Below are 26,170 nucleotides of genomic sequence, written 5' to 3' on the forward strand. Positions count from 1 at the left end.
AGTCCGCCTGCCAATGCAGGGGACACAGGTTCGTGCCCCGGTCCGGGAGGATCCCACATGCCGTGGAGCAGCTGGGCCCGTGAGCCATGGCCGCTGAGCCTGCGCGTCCAGAGCCTGTGCTCAGCAACGGGGGAGGCCACAACAGTGAGAGGCCCGCATACCGCCAAAAAAAAAAAAAAAAAAAATCTGTTGGCTTATGACTCCGGTCACCACAGTGACTTCAGAAGGCTCAGTTTCTTCATGTAGTATTTGTTCACCAAATCTTGTGACCACATCAAACTTTTCAAGAACCGTGCATTGGGTTTTCAATGTCCTAAATAATCAAACTCCTCCATTTTTCCTAGGATTTTATTCTAAGAAAGAAATAATCAGTTCTAGATTTTTTTTATGAGAAACAAATTTGATAGCAACTTAAATGTCCAATAAAATATAAAGAGTTTATACACTAATATGTTAATAATTATCACAGTGTAGTGGATTTTGTGTGTGTTTTCCTGGGTTTTCTAATTTTCATGTATTGAACATTTATTAATGTAACATTTGCTTTGTGAATAAAGGATATAAGATGTCAAGAAAAGGAATCATTAAAATTTTGGGTACATTTTCTTTATCATGTACCTCCTGTTGCCAAAACTGAGTTCAAACACTCTGCCTCCAATGATTGTGACAAACAGCTTGAAAAGCTCTTTACTTGGACTTAGGAAAACAATGGACTATCTGTGTCTGGCCAGATTATGCTTATGATTACAATGCCATCTTCTCTTAAAAGAATGGCTACTTAACCCAGATGAAAGGCCATTCACAAGCATGCCCTAAATAAGTGGACACAACTGTTTTGAAACTGTTTTGGCAATTGATGCTAAATTGTATTCTGTTGCATGTTTTAGACTCAGAAATATTTGAGAAAAAGAATACACAGACAAAAAAAAGGGAATACAAGCTTAACAAAATTTCCATATTTTTTAATTTATTGAATCACTTTTCTAGCAATTATTCATATTAGACTGTGGAGGCAAAGATGACTCATATTCTATGTATGTCCTCAAGTAATCTACAATCTAATGAGAAGTACCAATATGCATATAAACAATTGTACAACAATGAAATAGATGCTGGAATAAACTATGAAAATAGATACCAAGTGCAATGGGAAGAGAAGGGGGAGACTGACAAACCATAAACCTAAAACAAATTGTCCATGTTTTTTTCTTTCTTTCTTTGGTGCGTAATAGCATAGTGGGCAAAGAGAAGTCTCACTGTACAATTCTAATATAGACTACTCTATGAAGAGTATCCCCTGCAGTTATGTATCATGGAAGCCCTAGAAAAGGAAACCATCTTGGCCTTTGGGGGTTTATAAAGATCTCCACATAGCAGCTTAGAATCCACCACTTCCTAGCCCTATCACTTAGTAATGTTTTCATTGCAAAAGCTTAAGTTTATGATTTATGAAAGACATCATTATCTCAAATTACAAAAACTGAAGTTAGACACTCTCTAATTCTTCTTGAGAAGTCTATTAGCAGCACTCTGATTCTCTGTTGTCATGGATGATCTGTTCTTTCTTCCGGAAAACTGAAGAAGGTGAGGGAGAAACCACGCAGGTAACTCAGGGAAGGGCATGCCAGCGGCAGATGCGCAGGCTTCCTCTCAGCAGGCTGGACTTCTTCCTGTAAATCACCTTTTCAAATGTATCGGTTGACCAAGAAGTTCATGCCAGTTTTTCCCCCACATCTTATGGAAAAAACCTGAATGAACTTTTGGCCAGCCCAATACTTTACCAAATAACCTTCCCTGGCCTTCATGCATGAAACAGTGACCACTCCTCGTACAGCCCAGCCTATCCCCCTTACCTTTCTTTATTTTTCACTCCATTATGTTCACTACCTGACATATATTTATTTTTTTATTTGTCTGTTCCCCTCCATTAGAATGTAGCTCCTTGCAGGGCAGGGACTTGGGTTTTTTTGTTTACTGGTCTATTCCTCATGCCTAGACTGTTCTTGCATGTTCAGTAAATATTTGCTGAGTGAATGAGTGAATGGAAAGCTGGTATAAGGGCATGGTTACTGTATCATTTTCATTGTGTACAAGGCATGCATTTTGTGCCCATTCTGCTGTTCTGAAGTGGGACTTTTTTAACTCCTGCTATCTGATTCTCTCTCTTAATTAAGTAATGGAATCCAGGAAAAACTGTGGTGCTTGGCATGTACTCTTATCTAGGCTTTTTTGATGTCCTCTGCTTCAGCGCATAGTATTTTACGTTGGGGAATTAATTTCCCAGCATGCAAAGCACCACTGTAAATCTCTCCTGGTTGGTTTTTGGGAGTTGTAGTCTCTGAATGAAAGTAGGAATATGGGGCTAGTTGTGCAAAAAACATAAATTTACAAGAAAAGGAATACCCACTCACTTTCCTGGCTTGTAAAAAACTATTGCTTGAGCCAGGGGTCATTTGGCTGAAGAGGAATTTAATTTTTTTCTATCTTCTTTCAGGTGGGAAGAATTACTTGATTTCCTGAGACAAAGCCAAAGGTACTGATTATATTTTTCAACTAATGGTAATTCCACCCTGGTTCTAATGAAAGACTGACTGTTAAAATTGTCAATTTTGTATTTTTTTATTATTCCATCATTTATTTTTCTTTTCTCATAGGTATGTTTTCTGGAAAATACGCTATGTTGCAATCCATTAACCATAAGATTTTTTTACCCTGAAGTCAGAAATGATCAAGTAGAGGCTAGTAAACATTGGTTAGTGATGTTAAAGAAAAAAATAATTCTTAGACTGAATTAGGTAAAATTTAAATTTTCTTTCAACTTTTATATTCCATTTACAGTAAACACATCTGGAGTTGCTTAAAAGAAAAGATGCTTTACAAATATAAAAATGTTGCCTTACATTTATATCTATATCTACATCATCGATCTCTATGTCTGTCTAGATCTATATCTAATTTATATCATTATATCATCTATATCTACATTACTTTTTAAACTCACCTTTCTTAAAGCTCACTTTACTCCTCTTCTAATTTTTTCTCTTCTTCCAAGACCATGGAATCTTCCTCTAGAGTTGGTGGGGTGCCAAGGGTGGTAGGGTAGACAGGGAAAATGATAAACTTTTTCTTTCTCATTCTAAGTTTCTTTTCTACACCAAGATCTGCCTTTTTAGTTCACCACAATATATTTCATCTGTTTTCCAAATAAGATAGCGTATAATATATTAGCTATTTTGAGTAGAAGAAAATATTATGAACTGTTATAAATTACTGGCAATAAAAAATGCATTAGAGTATCAAAATTCTAATAGAAGAAAATATTATGAACTATTATAAATTACTGGCAATAAAAAAATGCATTAGAGTATCAAAATTCTATCTCATTCCAAGTGTATCATCAGTCAGAGTTCTCAGTTGCAAGCAACAGAAACCATCTCTAGCTGATTTAAGCAGAAAAGGAATATATTTAATAAAGAATCGCAGTATCACCAGATAAGCTGAAAGCCAGGCTTGGGAAAGAAGAATGAAAGAAAGATTTTGCAGCCAGAATCCCAGGCAAAGTCGTTCCAGCTGAAATAGCTTTTGCTGTGTAATGAATCATTCCACAATTTAGTGGCAACCATTTGTTTAGCTTACAGTTTTGTGGTTTGACAGTTCGGACTGGGTTCCCTCACAGGTCTGTCATCAGCTGCCAATGAGCTACATGGCTCTGCTTCTGGTGGTTGGCTTGTTGTTGGAGGACACAATAGGGCTATGTGATTCTCATCAACCAGCAGACTAACCCAGGCTCATCTATATACCTGCTACATAGGGTTCCAAGAGAATGAGAATGTGACATTCTTTTGACTTTACAAAAGACAGATATAATTCCCACCCACCTTGACTCTTACTGTGGTGTAGCAGATCCCAAAAATGCAATTTACTGGTATTTACTATGTTGAATTTAAGCAACTAAATTAAATTAATTAATATCAATTTATCTTCCACAGATGGAGATGTGCTGGTCAAATTCATAATTATAAATGTAATAATGATTAACTGTAAAAATATTAATCACTTTATGTGTAATAATTATTTTGTCTATTTATATGGTCATTTGTTTCATATTTTAGTACTTTGAGTGATATTTGAAATAGATTCTGCACAAACATATAAGTTTTTACTTGAAGTTAAAGGGAAAACTCCAAAAATAAATAATTTCTCATTTTATAGGGTTCCTTTTACTTCCTATATCATATAAATTTCACTTGATAAACAGAGTGTTCCTAAGTGAATGAATAAGGTATGGTTTAGAGTCATTTGCTATGTCTTGGTACTATATTTTGATATATTTGTAAGAAATTGAGAAAACAAATGTGCTCATCTATTCAAGGAACTTCACCCAGTACTAAAGGTAGAGATAAATGAGCACAGTTCCATTCTCAACAAGTTCATACTAGACTAAGGGAAGTTATGCAAAATCAAATGCTTAGAAAACAGATATCAGTCTTCAAAGTTTTATTCTCATCTACCTCTTAAAATAATATGAAAAAATGCTCTTACTTGCACATTTTATGTTATTAAATTTTGATTTGATTAATTATGCAGAGGCAGATATATGCCAGAATGTGGCTACCTCTCTCGTACAAAATTGTATTGTGTATGAAGGCAATGAGTAACAGGTCAGTGGAATACAACATTATTTCCATTAAATCTAGTCATATTCCATTCTAGTCAATAGGATTCAGTGTTTAAATGACATTAAGACCAGGTTCCATCTGCTTTTCCTGGAAAATTGCTTAATTTACTCTAATTTGCATGCTGTTTTAAATAACTTTGAAAGAACTCAGCACAGATTGAACAAATTAAAGATATTCATTTAATGTGGACTTTGCCATTTTATGGCATTTGAAGGCTTAAATTTTTCTCTGAATAATATTTGTAAAGGCACAGGAATATCTGAAATTTAAATGTAATATTAAACTAGTACTCTAATGTATTTTGTGACATATTAGGAAATATTTTTAATTTCTTTCAAAGCTTTAAACATAAACTTTAGACTTTATTTTGTGTTCATATTTTTTCTGTGTGTCTGAAGTCATGTCAGAAATTCACTGTCCTCAGTGAATTCACGTCCCTAGAATGTGACATTGAAGAATCAAGCACTCGATATTGCAGTGGGGTAGGATGTTGTTTACAAACTCAGCCATAAGAGAGATGGGTGAAAATGGTATATGAAGAAAGAGTCATGGTCCATTCTGAAGATAGTAAAAGCAACCACATGGGCTCAGAGTAAATGCAGAAACTAAAATTGGGAGTTAGAATAAATGGAATGAAGCAAAGTTGTGAAAGCTGTTGAATATCAGGGGTCAGCAAAGTTTTCTGTAAGGGACATTAAGAGTAAATATTTTAGGTTTTGTGGGTGATATAATCTATGTCACAACTACTGAACTCTGCCGCCTGAGCACCAAAGCAGCCGCAGACAATACAGAAAGGAATGGGAGTGGTTGTGTCCTAGTGACACTAGAAAAGAAGGCTGGATTTGGTCTGTGAGCTGGTCAGTCACCAACCCTGCTCTGGAGAGACCAAGGCCCCCAGGGGCTGATTTGCTGCTCAAAGGGTTCAGTCCACTGTCAACACCAGAAGAGAGAAAATCACAAGCCTTACTTGTCTGTGGCATTTTAGATCCATCTGCTGCCACAACCTTGCCATCCACAGCCCAACTCGGATTAGCCTAAGGCTGCTGAGGTTCCCTCAGTGACTCAGAACACTGCACAGGGTACAGCAGCGCCCCACTTTGGGGTGACCAGGTTAGAGTTCTCTTATTTTGCAATTGCTCATCCATTGTTCCTCAAAGCACCACACCATGTCAGGGTCAAGTCCAGAAGGGCTTCCCACCTTAGTTACATACCCCTCCAAAACTAGCCCTTCTTCGACAACGCTTGGGTCCTATTATTTTGGACAGGGGTCACCAAATCAGAAACTCTTTCCTTCCACCGTGTTCCTCCTGTGAGTTTTTATGTCTCCTCCTGCCAGGAGACCTCTTGTTTAGGGCTACATTAGGTCACCTGCAGAGTCTCCCTTAACTTTTATCCAGTAAAATAGATGTCAGAGTCTGGGTCTCTTTCTTCCATAATGATCATTACTTTTTTTTTTTTTTTTTTAATTTTATTTATTTATTTATTTTTGGCTGTGTTGGGTCTTCGTTTCTGTGTGTGGGCTTTCTCTAGTTGCGGCGAGCCGGGGCCACTCTTCATCGTGGTGCGCGGGTCTCTCACTGTCATGGCCTCTCTTGTTGTGGCGCATAAGCTCCAGATGTGCAGGTTCAGTAGTTGTGGCTCACGGGCCTAGTTGCTCCACGGCATGTGGGATCTCCCCAGACCAGGGCTCGAACCCGTGTCCCCTGCATTGGCAGGCAGATTCTCAACCACTGCACTACCAGGGAAGCCCCTGATCCTTACTTTTTATAAAACAGGTTCATCTCTCAGCATACCAAAGAAAACAGAAAAGCAGCTTTCCTGGCCACAAAACTTTGTGACATCCTTCTCTAAGGTTGTTGGATCCTGCTTAATTTACATTTGCATATGTCCACCCTTTTAAAGCAAAGATCTGCTCCAAGGTGACTTCTCTCTTCGCCTGTAGAATAAACTAGCAGTTTGTCATCATAAAAAGAAAAGTTAGCCCTCTTACAAAGAAGCTCTTATTCAGGTGTGAGGTCATTTTCTTGGGATGCAAGAAGCTCTTTCTGGAAGGACGAGGCTTTCTAAATTGAATAAAACTAAATTATCCAAAATGCAAGTTAAAAGAACACTGCACATTTTGATTTTTTTAAATTGCCAGCACTCTACTTACCTTTATCCTGACATCACCTCACAAGTGTTAGCTCATCGCACAACTTGCACAATTCACCAGTCAAAATTTGCCAACTTCAGTTAACCCCAATGAGGTGTGTATGTGGACAAGTTATGTGTGGTCACAAGTAGTGAAGCTCCAGAATCACTACATAAGAGTGGTTCAGGGACACCCTTATCATCATCCCTTCCTACAAGTTATGCAGTGATGAATAACTTGTGTTGAGGCTTCCTTTGTAGTCCAGGGGTTCTCAACCCCAGGGCCACGGACCAGTACCGGCCTAAGACCTGTTAGGGACCGGGCCACACAGCAGGAGGTGAGCGGCAGGTGAGCAAGTGAAGCTTCATCTGCCGCTCTCCATCGCTCCCCATGGCTCCCCATCTCTTGCATTACCACATGAACCACCGCTCCCCTCCCCATCCATGGAAAAATTGTCTTCAACGAAACCTGTCCCTGGTGCCAAAAAGGTTGGGGACGGCTGTTGCAGTCTATTGTGATACATTACAGGATGATGGCATGGTAGGACTGTAGCTTGACATCAGTTAGACACTGACTGCTAACACCTCTTTTTTTTTTTTTTTTTTGCAGTACGCGGTCCTCTCACTGTTGTGGCCTCTCCCGTTGAGGAGCACAGGCTCTGGACACGCAGGCTCAGAGGCCATGGCTCATGGGCCTAGCTGCTCCATGACATGTGGGATCTTCCCGGACCGGGGCACGAACTGGCATCCCCTGTATCGGCAGGCAGACTCTCAACCATTGCGCCACCAGAGGAGCTCCAACACCTCATATTTTATTCCCAGAGAACAACTCTTACAATATCATTAGTATCATTCTTATAGAGAATCTATTACACAGAGGTTTTTGGTTATAGGTGATGGGAATTCAATGAAAAGAAACTTAGGCAAAAGTGGTTGGGGAAGGAGCTGGTTACTGACTAATGTAACTGAATCTCCCAGAAGATTGTTTTGCAGCTGGTCTTGTGGGTAATTGAATTCAAGGACTCAAAACTCTCAGAAATCTCTCTGTATCTTTGATATCTTCTTCTGTCTTAATTCAGCCTGACTCTCTTCTACTATTGTAAGCTTTTCTTCATTTGGTCGAGGAAACATAACTACAGGCAGTTTGGGATTTAACACTCGTTCAGTCTTGCCACCAAAAAGGAAAGGGCATTCTTCACTCCTAACTCCAGTTAGGAAACTCCTGGGAGAGTACTCTGATAGGCTTCCACTTGTTTTATGACCATCTCTGGACAAATCTTCATTGCTAGAGGATAGGGTATCATACATGATAGACCTCACTTCAGTTGTGTGCTCACACCATGACCAATATGGTGAATTCTGTGACAGTAAATGCCCCAATGCCTCACAACCACACATTAGCTTGTGTTTGGAGATGTCCTATCTCAGAAGGAGTGGGCTTAAACCAAAGCAGCATATGTTTCCTATGCCTGGAATCTATAAAAGCTAAAAATTGGATAAGATAATATTTCACTAGATTACAAATCAGTGACATAAAATTCCATGTGAAAAAGTGAGTCGAATCTGAGAATTCTAGAGTTTGAACGAGCACCATCTACACATCTGAAAAGACAGACAAGATCCTCTCCACACTTATGTGAAATCAAATGTGTATTAATTTTGCACATCAAATTAAAGTCCAACATGAATATGGTTATTTTTCAAATATCAATGAACAAATCTTTATCAAAGGTGTAAGTAAAGGAGTAAAAGTTGCTTGAAATGTATAATTTTCATGTAGTCTATATGTTACTATGAAATTAAACTGTAATCTGTTTCATTTTAAAGTTCTGAGACATCTTCATTTTAAAAGCCTATCTTGCTTTAACTCTTTTCATAAGTGCTTCAAGTACATACTGCAAGAACAAAAGTGGTGTGAGTGGCAGCAAAGGTTCAAAACTTTTACACTTCATTACATCATTTTACATTGCTTTACATTGCTCCCATGTCTGGGAAGATGTTTCCTTTCAGTAATTCCTTCTAAAATCATCTTGACTCCTGCCCTAATTTTTCTTATAATTGGTTATAAAACATAGCATGGTGACTATATTTGATAGTATTGTATATTGCATATTTGAAATATTGCATATTTGAAAGCTGCCAAGGGAGGAGATCATAAAAGCACTCATCGCAAGAAAAAAAACCTGTAATTATGGATGTGTAACATTAACTAGACTTATTGTGGTGATCATTTCACAGTGTATACAAATATTAAATCATTATGTTATACATCTAAAACAAATATAATATTATATGTTAATTAGACCTCAATAAAAAGAAAACATAATGGTTATCATTATGACAGGCAAATGAAGAGGGCACATAGAGAAATCATCGTTTAGGATAACATATAAAATAGAAGTTCTAGCCCACAGAGAAGTTTAACAGCTAAGGAGGCCAGGATAGGCCAGAGGATCTATGCAAGAACCACACAAGTGCACAGGTGCTCAGAGAAAGAAGAAGACAACTAGCGTATGGATTATGAAAGATGTTTGGAGCAGTTAGAGCTCGAAGACAAGCCGAAAAAGCTTCCTAAGAGATGTGTCTCTTCAGTAGAATTGAGGAGAATTTGATCTGCAATATTTAAGAGCGATCCCTGTTGGCTAGACACTGGGCAGAGAAGAGAGGAGGATGAAAATCTGCTGATTGGAGCACACTTCTTAGCAGCTACAGACAGATGCTCAACATCCTCTTTTGGACTAATTATTACACAAACTCTATGTTATCAATGAATAATTATGGAAGGATTGAGAGAACAGGAGTCACTCTGGACTAATTAAAATAAATTCTCTTTTGTGTGTGTCAGACTCATTTCAAACTTCTTGGGAGACTTGTCAGTGTACTCAAAGTGTTGGGAGAGAGGAGAGAGAATGGGGGAGAGTGATTATTCTTATGGAATCATGACTCATAAAACCCTAAATTAATCAATAAGTGTGTACTCAGAATCTCTATGTTGTTCTAGAGCTGTGCTAGCCACCGCAGGGGAGAGTAGATATTATGGAATTTATTCATTCAGTAAACATTCACTGAACTTTTGATATGTACAAAATATTATGCTGAAAGTTCAAGAGAAAAAAAGAGAAGAAAAGAAAGGTGAGTTATGCATGCTCCATAGTTCCAAGAAGCAAAATATCTTTGAGGAAAAATAAGACAATTAATACAGAATATAACATGATCTACAATGTCTAAGGAAAGTCTTAAAGGATCATAGACATGGAAAAGATTGAGGAAGCTTAATCAGGAAGTTGCTTTTTGTCTGCAAATTTTGAGGGTGGGAAAAGGAAGCACATATAAAAGACTTTAATTCAGGAGAGTATGGTTTATGCAGTACCATGTAGGTTGGGGTATCTTGAGTGTAGAGTCTGCATAGGGGAGAATGGGAGGTGAGACAAAAAGATTGGTGGAGGCCAGACCAAGGAAGCCCTTAAGTGTTAGAGTAGAGGCTGGAAAACCATGAAGCATTTTAGAGCAAATGAGTAGCATAATCAAAATTGTGCTTTAGGAGAATTATCCTGGTGCAAAAGTAAAGAACTGATCAGAAAATGAAGCGCTGAATCCAGGGAAATTGGCCTGGGGGCTATTATAATATCATAGAGATAATGAAGAATTGAACAAAATGGGGAGATTAGAGGTGGAAGGGAAGGAGACAGATAGAAGAGAAATGGTAAGTGTCTCTCCCCCAGTTCACTCCTACAGTTGGGAGTACAAGATTAGAATGTATCAGATAAAACAAAAGAGTTCATAATCAAGGGCTAGAGTGTGCAGTGCAAAATAAGGACCACTGGTGTTCAGAGAGAGGTCACTGAAAGTTGGGGCAGCATGAATAAAATTCAGAAATGTAAGATGTTAATATATTTCAGGGGAGGGGAAGAGCCTATGAGGAGGCACAGGGACAGAATGAACATGGTCCAAGTATGGGTCAAACAAGCTCATCAGAGGAGAGGACACAGTCTGCAGAGGGGGAAACAAGGCTGTTTAGCTGAGACAAGTCAGGTCTCGTGGGGCACTTATCCAGAGGAGTGTGGTCTGGCAGAAGATCTTGGAGGTCACAGTCGACTTTTGTAGGAAACCAGACATTAATTGATGCCAGTGGAAATAGGTAAGAGATGAATATGAAAGAACAAAATTTCATTGGAAGTTCAAAAGGGTTTGGAGACTATAGGGGAAAAAGGCATGAATAAATCCAAGATGATGATAAGATTTTTAGACTGAGTGGTTGGATCTATCTTATACTTTAATTAGTTGCTGCTTGTTACATACGAGTAAGATGGTGGAGAACCATTTGCAACGTTTGACACTGAAAGAAAAGGAAGAGCCAATTTATGTGCATGTGTATTTCTCAATCTTTTCACACATGAAATTTTGTATTAATAGAGCACACCAGGGTAAACTAAAGAAACTGAGGGCATCTATATAAAACTTGGTGGAAAATTAATTACATTTTATAGTATGTAAGAATGAAGACACATCAAGTTTTAGGGAAATAATTTAAATATAAAATTTCCAAATAAAATCTATTCAATTTTTTAATAAGAAACTCGAGTTATTTCCATAAGATGATTTTTGTACAAGGAAAGGCTACATTTTCTGATCAAAAATTTAAATTTTGGGTACTTAACTTCTTGATAGTCATCATTGAAGAGAAACTTTGCACAAGTAGCTAATAAAAATCTAAAATCATTGCTTTGCAATCATTGAAAATATAGCAACCCTTGAAATTACAATACATTGAAAAAATCCAACAGCTCGGCTTTCACTGACAAAAGTAACCTTTAATTTTTTTCGTGATAACTTGGATGTTTTAAAATTCAGTTAAATATTTTTATGTCAACTGTTTCAAAACAAAAATGATGCTCTTATTTGCAGAATGTGCATGTATTTGGGGGCAGTTGCTATGCAGATAGCTGGGGCACCCTACAGAAGTCACACTGGTAACCCATGGACAAAGTTAACAGATCTAAAACAAAGGTACTAGCCACTGACTTCAGCTGTACCCATGAAGAGACTGATGGTTCTTTCCACTCTCTCATCACCCCCAACATGGCACACCGAGGCCATGCCAGTAAACATGCTCTGCAGCTGACTGTCCAGGTGTGTGTTTAGTGGTTCCGTGCTCTGCTCAGTGGGTTTTCAGGTGGTGGGGCTCCTTCTTGTCTCTGTTCAGCACATTGGGATGGAGCATCAAGTTCTGATGCTACTCTTCTGGTTTTCTCGATTGCAACCTTCTGGGTATGCTGTCAGAGGATGCTCCACCACCCAGGATGCTCCCAGGATGCTCTCAACCAGAAGCAACCTGCACTGATGTTCTTGCACAGATCTTGCCATGCCCCTGAAGAGATAAATTTTTTGTGGGACAGTTGTGATCCATTCCCAACACATTAATATGCCAATGCACAACCAGAGCAAAGCTCTGTAATGCAATTTTGCTTTGTTCCTTGAGTCACTGCTATGGGATTTCTTGGGATAGCCACTACTGCCAGAACAAGGACATATTCTGTGGAATGACATTCACTAGAATTGTGCAAATCACCTTTGACCATGCCCTGACAGTGAATCACAGGGGACCATGATGGGCCAGTCATTGATAGTAAATATAAGATTTGATTGAAAAGTATCTCCTGTATTTCCTGCCAGAGAATACTGTTAGGGGTTTTTTTGTTTTGTTTTTGCTTTAAGTCTTAAGTTAATCTTTTAGCAAATGAATGTCTTGTGATCTCTTCATATTAGTTAGGGGTTTTGGGTCACAGAAGTGGACTCTGGCTAAATTAATGAAAGAATGAGAGAGGGAGAGAGGAAGAGAGACAGAGACAGAGAGAAGAATTTATTTGAAAGGATATGGGATGTGCCAAGAAACAAAACAAAACAAAACAAAACAAAAAAGGAGAAAAACCAGACTTCTGAAAGGAAGGAAACAAGGGCAGTTTGAGAATTGAAAGACCAACATTAATTGCTATTCTCTCTGCTTCTCCTGTGGATCAATACCAAGAACTTTCTGTCTCAGTATGTCTCCCCTCAAGTTTCAAGTTCCTGGGAATAGAGTCTAGGAACTCCAGAGAGGGCTGAATACCTTCATTACAGGCAGAGCCCTGACTGTGGGCAGTGGGATGGTCCATCAGGAAAATTCAAGAAATTGACTCAAGAAGAAGGAACAATGGGTCTTGGACAAACAGAAACAACAGATGTCCGCTTCACCATTTTAACTCCATTTTTCGGTGAGAAAACTGAGTCCCTGAGGTAAAATGTTCTTCTCCACATCCTCACAGTTAGCCAAGGATGAGGCCAGAACTGTGACATCATTTTACCATCTTCTGGAACTTTTCTCATTCCAGTACTTTTCCTCCTTCACACATCTGCATATTCAGTTCTTTTAAATCTCTCTCTCTTAGAAAAGTGAAATAAAAGCTTACATTGTCTTCTTGAAATGCTATGAAGTGAGCTGATTTCTGGGAAACACATTACTAAATTAAATACACCTTTTTATGATCTTAAATATAAATGTCAGACAAATATCCTGAGGATGAATATTTGCCGGGAAGCTGAACAAGAGCTTGTATTTGGCTGTGGGCAACCAAAGCCAATACATAGGAAAACTACTTCTTTCTTATCTCAGGACTTTGACAGTGTTAATGATGATGTCAAATGCATTTTCAGGCATATTTTTTCCAGGTTATTTGTGCTGTGAAGTACACTGTCTTGTGAAATGTCAGAGTGCTGTTTTTTCAGTGGGTGCCATTTTTCATTTGAATGCATTGGAACAGGATTTCCACGGAAAATATTCAAGTTCTGTGAGACACATTAAATTGTTTTTAATGCCACTATTATTATGAGGATCTGCAGCTAGCATACCTGAAGCAACATTCCACATTCCACATTCCACATACACATTCTGTCCTTGGCCTAAAGGTGGATTTACATGGTGAAGGTGGGATGGAGCATATTTTTTACTTCAGGAATGTCCTCTAGGAGCCTTGATGCCATAAGTGGCTTGAATGTCAACTCCTCCCAAGGTCTTCCTTGGTCACCATACTTAAGTTTCTCATGGTAATTACAACTGCATCCTAATGGTTTCTTCAGCAGTATATATCACAAGGTGTAATTATATGTTTTTTAAGAGAGGCAGTATGTGCAGCCTTTAAGATCACAAAGCTGTAACAACCCACTGGGTTCAAAATCTCAGCTCCAATGATTATAGTAATTATACTTGTTGCACTTGCATAATCATAACTAAACTCTCCAACTCCCAGGTTCTTTTACTGAAGTCATATGACACGGTGGTACCCATTTTTAAGGATGTTGTGAGAATTAAATGAGGTAACATGTGGAAAGCATTTTTAACATTGCCTTGTCAGCAGTGAGCATCATGTGTTTTCTATTGCTATGACTAGTGTATTATCTGTGTCTCTCCCCTCTCCACCTGTATTCGACTGTGAGCTCTCTGAAGGCAGGTACCATATCTATTTTCTCCTGTGAGTATCCAGAAAAAAAAATGCTTCTGGCATAGTGGGGAAATCAATCAATATTTGTAGGCTGAATGGATGAATGTATGAATGGATGGACCAATTTGACAACTTACCAACTGCTTTCACATATATTGTCACATTTGAGCTACGGAACATTGCTGTTAGTTGGTACCAATACTTTTCTCATTTTATAGATTAGGAAACCGAAGCTGAGAGCTATTAAGTGACTTGCTCAAGAGAAGATTTCAAACATAACAAATAAGGTTTTCTGACTCCAAATCTCATTCTCCTTTGGTTCAACTATTTATTTATTTATTTATTTTCCATCTCTGAATCTTGTCTAGAAGATTTTTCTATAAAATAAGGAAACAATTTGCCCTGTTTACTGCATCATTTTGAGCATCAAAAGTTTAAGTAGGTAAAACGCATCAACCATTACCCCAATGTAAGGCATTATTACCATGTTTAGCATTTAAGGTATTGCATAAAGTAGCTTGATTGTTTTTTGAAATGATTTTAGATGGGAAAGAGAATGTTTTAAAAGAAGGAAAGAAGAAGGAAAGAGAATCTGGGCAAGGGAGGGATAAAGAATTTGCAATAACAATTGGTTTTGAATTCGGAAGCATTTCCTGATCCCTGACCATGTGGTCAGGTCAAGCTGGTCAAACTACCTAAAGAGGAAAGGAGAGTACCTTTCTTATGTCTCAATACTTTCTTGAAGTTTGAGGTGTGGTCAGCATGCATCTCTGATATTTTATCACATATTTTCAGCTCCTGGCCAATGAAATTAAGGAGCTATAGTTGTTGCCTTATGTTTCACTTTCCCTTCATATATAAATGCTGAGTTTCCAGGATGATAAATTCAGGAATGTTCTAACTTGTTTTTTACATCTACCAAGAACTGTAAATTCTGTTTGGATACTAAGAAAATGGAAAAAACAATACTCACACACAGTAACTTTGGTAGTAGTGAGAAGTATAGCTGATCGATAACACGATAATAAACAGAATCAGCTAACAATTCTTGAACATTTAGCATGTGGAAGAAGCTATGTTACATGATTTTATATGCATCATGTAATTTAACTGAGTTATTCATTTCTTTAACAAATATTTACTGAACATCTGTAATTTGCCAGGAACAGTTCCAGTAGCCAGACACATAATGATAATGAAATGCTTGACCTTATAGAGTTTACATTCTAGTGGGAGAGGAAAGCAATGAAAAAATTGGCCAATAAATACTTTATAAACTAGTTATAGATAGATAAACTAGATAGTTTAGATAAAATAGATAGCTATAAGTTCTATGAAAAAAAGGAATATAATGTGTAAGAGTAGAGTAACGGAGGCCTGGGGTGATTAATGCTGCTTAGGTGGAGCAAGTGGTCAAACAAACATTCCCTGAGGAGTTTAAACTTGAGCAAAGGTATGAATGGAGCCAGAGCTTAAACCATGTGATGTTGGCAGAACAGCGTTCCTGGGCAAAGGAACTGGAAGTGTAAAGTCCCTGAGGCAGTACAAAGCTAGAGTGGGACTGCCAGACAAATAAGGCCAAAAGCAATATGAATGAAGTCCATGAATCAGGCAGGGTCCTTGGATAGGGCTTTGAGGAAGAGGTGGGGAGTTTGGTTTTCTCCTGAATGTAATGGAAAGCTCTTGGAGGGTTTGGGCAGAATGACACAATTAGATTTACTTGTCAAAAGATCATTCTGGCTGCTGTATAGGGAGTGGTTTGTAGGTTATAGGGGTAGCAAGAGTGGAAGCTGGTAGAACACTTATGAGCCTATTGTGCCAGTCCAGGACAGAGATGATGGTAGGTGTGGAAGGTGGAGGTTGGAGGCCAGTAGTCAGCTTTGGAAGATGGCATAATTCTCTCCTGATTACCTACATTCTCTGAGTGAAATAAAAGTGGAAGTCATTAGCTGAAAATGTCAAGATTTGAAGAGACTGGAGAAGGTATGAGTTAGTTCTCAGAGAGTGAGAATGTGAACAGACTATGGAAAAATTACTAGGATTGTGAGGTAGTGGGGACTATTTGAAGTTTGTGGTCATGAGTCCAATGTGACACAAGATGACATGGTCGTGTGTTCTTCTCCATCCACCTTCAGTTATTCTGGTAAAGGCAGAGAACTGGGCTTAACTGGGGCTGGGATTTTGCCAGGTGAGTGTGGTGAACAAGGAGTGGGAACTGAGAGATTATACTGTTGGACTCTGAAACCTAAGCCTGGTAGAAGGTGAGGGCATGAGGTGGTAGTGGCAGTGGTAGATCAGAAATGTGCACATTGGTAGATCAGATTGTCCCGATGCTGCCAAAGATCTACTGGGGTATGCAATGGACTGAGTATTTGTTTCCCCTCAAAATTCATATGTTGAAACCCTAACCTCCAAAGTGATGGTATTTGGAGGTGGGGGTCTTTGAGAGGTAATTAGATTTAGATGAGGTCATGAGTGTGGTGCCGTCATGATGGGATTAGTGCCCTCATAAGAAGAGACCAGAAAAGTAGCTCTCTTTTTCCTCCATGTGAGCATATAGCCAAAAAGAGAGTCCTCACCACAACCTGATCACACTGGCACCCTGAACTGGGACTTCCAGCTTCCAGAATGGTGAGGAAAAAATGTCTGTTTCTTTTGCTACCCAGTCTACGTGTTTGTTTATTTGTTTGTTGGATAGAAGGCCAAGCTAAGGCTGGCAATTGAAGAAGTGAGTCGAAAAGTGAGGTAGGAATTGGCCCTCAGATGCTCGAAGTGGAGACTTTGAAGATACTGGAAATGACCAGGGGCATGTTATCATGGAAGTGGGTTATCTTAATTAGTATAATACAACGTTTTATATTTTCTGGGCTTTTTTCTCCTCTGTATCCTTGGACTCTTCTGGGTTGCCAAAATAATGACAAAGTTGAGACAAGCCAAGAACATCACCAAAAAGTGAAGGACTTAATTTGTATTCTTAATGTCTGAGAAGTGCCTACTTTTACGGTTATGACTGTAGTACTGACGTGGTTCCGGGGGTGTGATGATGAGGTAACAGCACACCCTGGCTTTTGGGCTCAGTGAGGATGCGCACACATCCGCCTTCATTAATGTCTCACCATTCCCAGACAGGCAATAGTGAATGTTTATCAGTAGGTGAGTCGGCATATCCTAGGGAGCCAGGGAGTCTCCTAGGCAGAGAGTCCTCAGTCGGGGAAGTCATTCCTGGATAGCAGCCAGCTCTCAAAGAGTTCCCACCACGGCCTACTTTTCAGTATGCGATCCAAGTTTTAATTTCGCGCAGATAGAGGTCGGTTTTCGCGCTGTGGGTCAGTGCGCAAGATCCTGGCTTCTGCTCTCCAGCAATCCTGAAGTTAGAGTTCCTGGAGGGATCCAGGAGGCTTCCCAGGGGGGTCGTGGGTGCCTTGTCTCCTCGGCCTCGCTGCTGCAGAATCCAGGGGTGCGTCCCTCTTTTCCGATTCTTGACGTCAAGCCCCGACCGCCGCGAAGCCTCGCCAGGGCGGTGGAGAGCAGAGGGAGGGTGGCGGGGAGGGGAAGCCATTGCAGCAACAGCTTGGAGGAAGGAGCTGGACGTCTCCGCCGAGAAAAACCGGGGGTGGGAGCCAGAGTAGGGGAGGCAGAGGACCTGCTGTCTCTAGGAGCCGCTGGGTTGCTGCAAAGAGGGGCGGGGAGAGGCGGGGGCTCTGCCTGCACCGCGCTGGCTCCAGCGGTGCCCGCGGGGAATGTGACATCAGCGGCGCCGGGCGCTTGCGGCTGGAGGAGGCATCTCGCCTCGGCTGCGCTGTGCACACCTCGCCCCGGGGAAAACGCAGACCCGGGCAGGCGGCAGGGATGTCGGCGAAGGAGAGGCCAAAGGGCAAAGTGATCAAGGACAGCGTGACCCTCCTGCCCTGCTTTTATTTCGTGGAGGTGAGTTGGCTCAGCGCCTTGGCAAAATGCAGATCCTCCGGGTGGCTCCGGAGCCAGTTCGGGTCCCGGACGGTGTTGGAGGCGCGGAACCCCTGCCTGGGTGCGCGCTGCTGCCCCTAAATGCCCCACGCTCCCCCTTCCCCCAGGTTTCTCGGGAGCTTCCCCGAGTGTGCCTGTGAGTGCCCGCCAGCCAGGGGTGATTAGCACTAGCGATGCCACTGCTAGGTGGCCTGCAGCCGGGAGATACCTGTGTGAGTGAGTGTGGGGCTAGTTCCCTGGCCCTCCTGGACCTCCTGGGTGCACAGCGTCGTCAGTGGCCCAGAGGGGCCATGATACCGATATTTCGGGATTTGTGTCCTCACCCTGCGACTACGTATCTAGAACTCTGTGAGCTTTCTATAAGAATTCAAATACACACAGCCATGCCCGGGGTGTATGGGGGCTGGGGGTGTTTACATAGGATTAGGAATATTGATTGCTTTATTACACAAAAAACAAAACCAAAATCCCTATCCCTATTAAAATTACTATGGTGCTCACATCAGCTTCTAAAATTGGGTCCACATCTCTAGGCATCAATTGGTTGGCCCTTTTCCATGGTTAACAAAAATTATCTGCATGTACACAAATATATGTATATGTATGCATATGTATATGTATGTATGTGTAATATTTTTAAAATAAGTGACATCATCTGATTTTACATGATTTGTACGTGTGCATTTTTCTGTGCTGAGCAGTATTACAGATAAGCAGTTAACATGCAGATGTATTCATAAATGAACCGCTAACTTACCAAAATGCAGCATTTAAGAAGGAAAAAATTATGGGAGGGTTATAAAGATTGACAGGTACAGTGATTCCATGCACTGTGGTCCGTTGCATTAGGAAGACATTTTTAAGCAAGAGGTTTATTAAATCATAGGTAGAGAAGAGATGTATTGGATAGGTTTAATGAAATCATATGGTTTTAAGCATAAAACTATTCTGTACAGTTAGAGCCTGGATTGCATAGAGAATTATAAGACTGATGGTGATTTATAAATATCCTTCTTTGGCTGTCTTTTCAGCCAAATATGGAGGTTTAGCACTTCCAGGTACAGATAGTAGATTCTGTATTTGATGATTGTGAGGCTTATCTGTGTTGAGGGATAGTCACTGTCTTGAAACTTGGGAGAATAGACATTGTCAGATTGTTTTTATAGATAGCAGTATACGTGTAAGTTTCTCTTAGGTCTTGCAAATTTTAAAAATGGTTTCAGTGTTAAGAAAGATGTACGTGATTTGCATAAGTCTCAGAGAAATGATGGGTGGCTCCTTCATCCATGACCCATAGAAAAGAAGGAAAAAAATTGACCTGTTTATTTAAAGTAATTAATTGATTCATTTATTTTTGCCCTTCCTCTTTTCACAAGGGATTTTGAAGCCATGGTTTAGATAATTTTGTTGAAAGCTAATGAAGAGTTTTATCGAGAAAAAAAAAAATGTGGGCACAGAAGATTCCATGCTGAAAGGGGTAAAGGAATAGCGAGATAGGATCCCTGCCTTGAAGTTAAATCCTGTCAGGCCACTTGTCGCATTGCTAATCCACTGTGGTTTTGTCCAAAAGCACTTTCATTCACGTCTGGATCTATTACATCTGTCTAGGAGACATCAGTTAATTGCTGGCTTCTGCCTCCAGGACGGAGCACCTGAGGTCAGCTAGAAGCTGACCACATTTGGATTGCAGCTGTATGGCTTCGAGGAAAATACTTTCATGAAAGAGGACGCAAACCAGAGAATTAAGGATGTGCCTTAAAAGAATCTATGTGTGCACTTTTGAGGTACCTTTAACAGGAGTACATTATCTTTTAATCTAAAATTTTAAAAGTAAAAATGCCTCATAATGCATTTGAAATGTGTCTGTAGGAACAAACATCTCACAAATGTTAATTCTTTTCCATGAGTGGAAATAGCCCAAAATCATTACCTTCACTTTGACCCATTCAGATACCCTCTACAAATTCCTTAGCAGGGCAAGTTATAGAACAATTACTTGGGGACAGTTCATGGAGTTTCAACACGCATTTATGACATTATGTCTTGAGGGTAACAGATTTCAAAGGGAGAGCCACGAAATTGGATTGCAAATGATCTCTCTGAAATTTAAATGTATGATGAACCTCTAAAGAGCCTCCAGAAAATGGGGGAAGACATTAGTACACCAATTATTTAAGGGATTGACAGAATGCACTACTGAACTCCTTTGGAATGACTCATTTTGAGGCCAGTGAGAATGAGCTTTGTAGCTGCTTTGGAGGATGAATAAATATAGCATGAATTAACATGTCAGTAAAGTGCTCTAGAGTAATGGCACTTTGCTTCCAACATAGTTTCCCCAGACCTTTGTAATTAAAATGGAAAAGTGAAACATGAGTGAATCTTTCATCACATATCAGCCCAAAGAACATATTTCAATAATTTAAGGAACAAAAAGAGGCAAAAAGGACCAGAATTTGAGGAGAAAATAGGACCTAAGAATTAAGTTAGGTTCCTACCATATACCATACAAAAATAAATTCTGGACAGACCAATGATTTAGATTTTTAAGAAACAGTTAAAAAACTAAATAATAGGGCTTCCCTGGTGGCGCAGTGGTTGAGAGTCCGCCTGCCGATGCAGGGGACACGGGTTCGTGCCCTGGTCCAGGAAGATCCCACATGCCGTGGAGCAGCTGGGCCCGTGAGCCATGGCCACTGGACCTGCGCGTCCGGAGCCTGTGCTCCGCAATGGGAGAGGCCACAACAGTGAGAGGCCCGTGTACCGCAAAAAAAAAAAAACCAAAAAAAAACCCCAACTAAATAATAATAATAACACAGAAGTATATTTTTAGATTTTACAGTGAGAAAGGCCTTTCTTAACATATTACCAAAGTCAGAAATAATACAGGAAAAGCCTAACACATCTTTCTACCATCCCAAATAAAGTTTCTCTGTAACAGAAGATGCTCTAAAGAAAGTTTAGAAAAGAAAACAGTCTGTGGGTCTCAAGTCAGTGACACCATGGACAGTTTAAACTTTGCCTTTCTACAAGCAGTTCAGGCTGTTTCAAATTGCTATTCATGATAGACATGAAATATGAAGAAACTAACTAGGAAACTGAGGAGCAACTTTCATTCCAACCAGAGGAGGCTAAAATCAAGTTAGACTGAATTAAGGCAGAAAAACCTGGGCCTTACAGACAGATTGACCTAGTTCATATATCCCCTATGCCACATACTACTTGGATAATTCTGGCCAAGTTACTTCTCTCATCCTCAGTTTCTACATATGTAATAGAAATTATATGAAGTAATATAAATATATATATTCATATATAATAGAAATTATAATAACCATATATCTCAGACTATATTATGAGGTTAAAGCATGAAAGATACCATATATCATACCTGAGCTAGAGTAGGCACTCAGGATGTATCAGTTTCTTTTGCATGGTGTCAGGGTATAGAGATTGTATCCTATATATAGGCCAAGGTGTTCAGTCACTAAAATCAAGTAATCATGTCCCAGCTGACCACCAAACTCGATGTTAAACAAACATTAAGTTAATGGATAGAACTAATTTTTTCTTACATCTTTGGTTTATGCTGCCAATTGTTTATGCTGATAAAGGGGTTTATGGTTGATAGTAATTAAAAATATCAATATTACATAGTGATTTGAAAACACACTGTGATTTCCAAGATGGTACCTCACTTTATGAACAAGTTTGACAATTCAGTTTTGCATTGTTCGATGTGGGAAAAGAAAAGTCAAATTATGAAAGGAACTCTCAAACAAGCATATCCAAAGCTTTATCAGGTTGAACAGAAAACAAGTTAAAAGGAACATTCCACTGAAGAAAAGGTTTCTCTTGCCTTTAAAGTTCCAAAGCACTCTCCAAGTGATGGCTGTATCATTTACAGTGCAATTGCACCCGGCAGCACACCTAGAAATAGTAAAAGGTCTTTCAGCTTACTAACCCAATATTATACGTGAGAAGGCTGGTTGTCTGTGTGCCTAATGAATTTCCTTTACGCCAAGCATTACAATGGTCCCACCTGTGCTCAAACTCACGATTTCATTCTCATTAGTCATCCTGTTTCAAGATATGGGTTCACATTAACTCAGTATGTAATAAAAACAAATGATAAATTACCCTTTAAACCAAAAAGATACAAGTTCTTAATAAATAAATAGGAAAAAGATTCTTCTCATTTAAACATTCTGCTTTATGGCATACATTTTTATTACTAATCTAATGTTTACTTTATGGAGGTAAAAGAGCAGTGTTTGACCTATATGCAAAGTATTTTTACAAAGCTATAGATGCAGATAGTTTGAAATTTCTTGTTTTTCATACACATACACGCACACGCACACACACACAGGCGTGCACAAACCCAGAGGGAGTAGGAATAGCCTCTCTCCACTGAGTGTAAAATAACCGTACCTGAAGTATTACAGATTCAAAATATTTTAAACACGACAGACTTGAAATTATACAGAAAGTTTTCACTAATTTGAATATTGTACTTAACAATGGATATGTTTCAGGATTTTGTTCATGCAGGTTAATTACTACAGTTTAGGGTCAGTAAACTAGACATTGTGTTCAGGAGTAAAAGCCATCATTTCTCTGTTACCATCCTGCCTGAAGAAGTTCAAAAAGCCTTTGTTTGAGCAAAGATAACCTGGTTAGTTCAGTCTGAACGTCATGCCTAGACATTATGGTGTCTTGACACACCTTAATATGTTTTTTACTTTTTTCCCACTGGAAAGTGTCCACTGTATCTTAATTGTAGCAAACATTAATTCACAAGATTTCTGTTTTAGCTCAAGATCTATGTGAAAATTATATAACTCATATGATCTTGCTGGGAAATATAGCTAGCTGATTTCCTTTTACATAAACTTTAGCATCAGTAGGAAGCACAAAATGACAACATTTCTGCATTGCACATACCAAAATAGTAGCTGTAGGTTTTTTCCCTTTTCTAGATGACATAGATAGTCCACTCAAAGAAGTAGTCCAAACCCACCAACAGAGATGAGCTGACAAATCTTTCCTCCTCTTTTAGGGTCACGATGTGCAAAGTCCTTTGGTGAAAAACAAAAATGAAGTTCAGATGATAATAGAGTCCTAAGTTTCACAGAGACTAAATGAGGACATTTCCACAAATACCGAGACCAAGTATTGAACATAGAACCCCCCGTTAGGGAATTCTATACTATTCCTAGGCTCCCCCACTACCTTACTGTGTCTTCATGGACAAATCACTCATAGTAATCTTTGTCCTACTTTCCTCTAGTAGGAAAAAATGGGTGCCTTCTACCAATCTCAAAGGGATATTAATAATAATGATAACAGTAAAAACAAGGAATAGTCAATTTCAAGCCTCCTTTATATGACAGACCCTGTATACATTATCTTTAATCCTGAGAACTGGATTATTTGTATTAAAGTAATATCGAGAAGGCATTATTATCCTTATATTTTTATTTTTATTTATTTATTTTTTTCCTTGTGGTACGTGCGCCTCTCACTGCTGTGGCCTCTCCCATTGTGGAGCACAGGCTCCGGACGCGCAGGCTCAGCGGCCATGGCTCACGGGCCCAGCTGCTCCGCGGCATGTGGGATCTTCTCGGACCGGGGCACGAACCCGTGTCCCCTGCATCGGCAGGCGGACTCTCAACCACTGCGCCACCAGGGAAGCCCTACCTTTATTTTTTTTAAATCAGCAAATTGTAACTCAAAGAGCTAAATATCTTTCTGGGGACACAGCAATTAAGTGAAGGAGCCACGATTTGGGTGCTTGTCCATCTCCATCTCCTCCTGCATTACCATTACCCCCACTCCACCTCACACATGACTCTAATGATAATGCTAAACTTAATGAGGGAGTGGGATGGGGAGACCTGTCTCTGCTGTGACTTGGCTAGCTTTGTGGTATCTGAAGGCATGTATGTGGAAGATGCCTGTTGAGGTTCTTTCTGTCTGAGTTGTGGAATATTTTCTCTTCATTCAGCTACTGAACTTGGCTTTGTTAATGCTATCTCTCACCTAGAGTAACTGAATTAATTGTAATATGGTGTGTAGATGGCACAATGACTGTCTACCTAAAAAGCTGCTTCCGGGCTTCCCTGGTGGCGCAGTGGTTGAGAGTCCGCCTGCCGATGCAGGGGACACAGGTTCGTGCCCCGGTCCGGGAAGATCCCACATGCTGTGGAGCAGCCGGGCCCGTGAGCCATGGCTGCTGAGCCTGGGCGTCCGGAGCCTGTGCTCCACAACGGAAGAGGCCACAACAGTGAGAGGCCCGTGTACCGCAAAAAAATTAAAAAATAAAAAAAATAAAAATAAAAAGCTCCTTCCTTTGGGAAAACACAAATGGTACCCATGAGGCTTCTGCAGAGGAAGACTGAACACGGAGCTCTGGGTAGAGTGAGAGTGAAGAGTTGGAACTGAAAGAAAATTTAGAAAAGTAGACTGTGTATGTCTATGAGAATGATAGAGCATGGAGGAAAGAATTCCTAAGAGAACAGAAACAGAGAGAGGCCAGGCCAAGGAGGATTAGGAGAAAAAGCATGAGAAAAATAGAAGATAGGAGTGAAGGGCATGCGAGGGTAATGGGCATCTGTGAGCAAGCCATGGAGATTCCTTTAGGCATTTGAGTTGTCTTAAGTTAGCTTGTTAAATAAAAAGCATTTAGGGCACAGTTGTTACTGTTTACTTTAGGAATGTGTTACAAATATTATCACAAGGATTTTCTCCCAGTATGTGTATACTTCACAGGCTATTTCTCATGCAAGCGCTCAACAACAACAACAAAAAGTGAGGAAATGTCTTATTACAGAATTGTCTAATAAAATCATGTACTCCCAGGACATTTGGTTTGATTCTCCTATCACAACATTGGTTTGATTCTCCTATCACAAATGAGAAAACTGTGGCTTGAAAAGGTTAACTGAGTTACCTAAAAACACACTATGGTTAATATCAGACAAGAGTAGAGCCTGTCTCCCAACTTCTAGTGCTCGTTTCTAATTATACTATTTGTAGAATTCCTTACATTAGAGGGTTTCCCCCTGGATTATAACACAATACAGGTCATTCTAATCCTACACGTGAACAAATTGTGCCGGCTGTTTGAAAGTTCCATCTAAGTACTTTTATGTATTTCATAATACCACATTGCATTAAGCATGTTAAAGCAATTACAAATGGATCTTCTGCTTTTCTAAATTTTTAGGCTCTTTGAAAAGCATGGTTATGGCTAAAAATCATAAAATTGGAAGTGATATTTTTCTTTCTCACTGCCCGACTGTCTACCTATAATTTCATAATTACTTCTCTGGACATGAGGTCTCTGACAGACAGTAAAGGAAAGTGGAAACGTTGGAAGGAGTGTAGGTACAATTTACAACATCAGTAACAAAATAACTGAATTTTCTTTTACAGTTTAATGTAATTTCTTCATATACATTGATCCATTTGATCCTGAGGAGTAGATATTAACTCTGTTTTACAAATTAAGTAACTGAGACTCATGAAGGTCCAAGAACTTGCCTAAAACCCAAGCAGTGCTCTTCTCCCCTGTGGGCCACAAGGAGAAAAATGTTTGTATTTAAACTGTGAAATGTCTAATTATGAATCTCTCAGCTTTCTTTGGTTTCTTCTAGAATTAATTAGCTGAGACATGTACTTCCAGATTACTATGGAATAGAGTCATTTCCTCAGAGTGAAGTGGATTTTGGAATGTGAAAGCCTAGGACAGAAATGCTAATTTTGACACAATTAGTGTTGAGTTGTTTTCCCTTTCAGTAATTAGGCACTGAATCAATTGCCTCTTAGGTCCATCACTGTTTGGTTGTTTTTAATCAAAAAACATTTACGTTAATCAACATAAAGGAGGATAATTGCTTTCTTATTTGCTATCAT

At 39.5% G+C, this 26,170-nt stretch overlaps 1 protein-coding gene across 2 annotated transcripts in view; it reads left to right on the forward strand.

The window, feature by feature from the left end:
- Positions 1-17,769: 17,769 nt before the first annotated feature.
- PLPPR4 (phospholipid phosphatase related 4) overlaps positions 17,770-26,170 on the forward strand; it is a gene marked incomplete at its 3' end in the record, with an annotated part of 37,413 nt that continues 29,012 nt past the window's right edge. The window contains exon 1 of one of the 2 annotated variants that reach the window (XM_082615148.1): positions 17,770-18,211. In XM_082615148.1, coding sequence (XP_082471274.1) covers positions 18,134-18,211 — 78 coding nt within the window. In that variant the 5' untranslated portion in view covers positions 17,770-18,133. The remainder of the gene's footprint in view (positions 18,212-26,170) is intronic. The other variant, XM_082615147.1, reaches the window with a different exon arrangement.

This window comes from Mesoplodon mirus (genome assembly GCF_964341445.2).
Source record: "Mesoplodon mirus genome assembly, chromosome: 3".
NCBI classification, from domain to species: Eukaryota; Metazoa; Chordata; class Mammalia; order Artiodactyla; family Ziphiidae; genus Mesoplodon; species Mesoplodon mirus.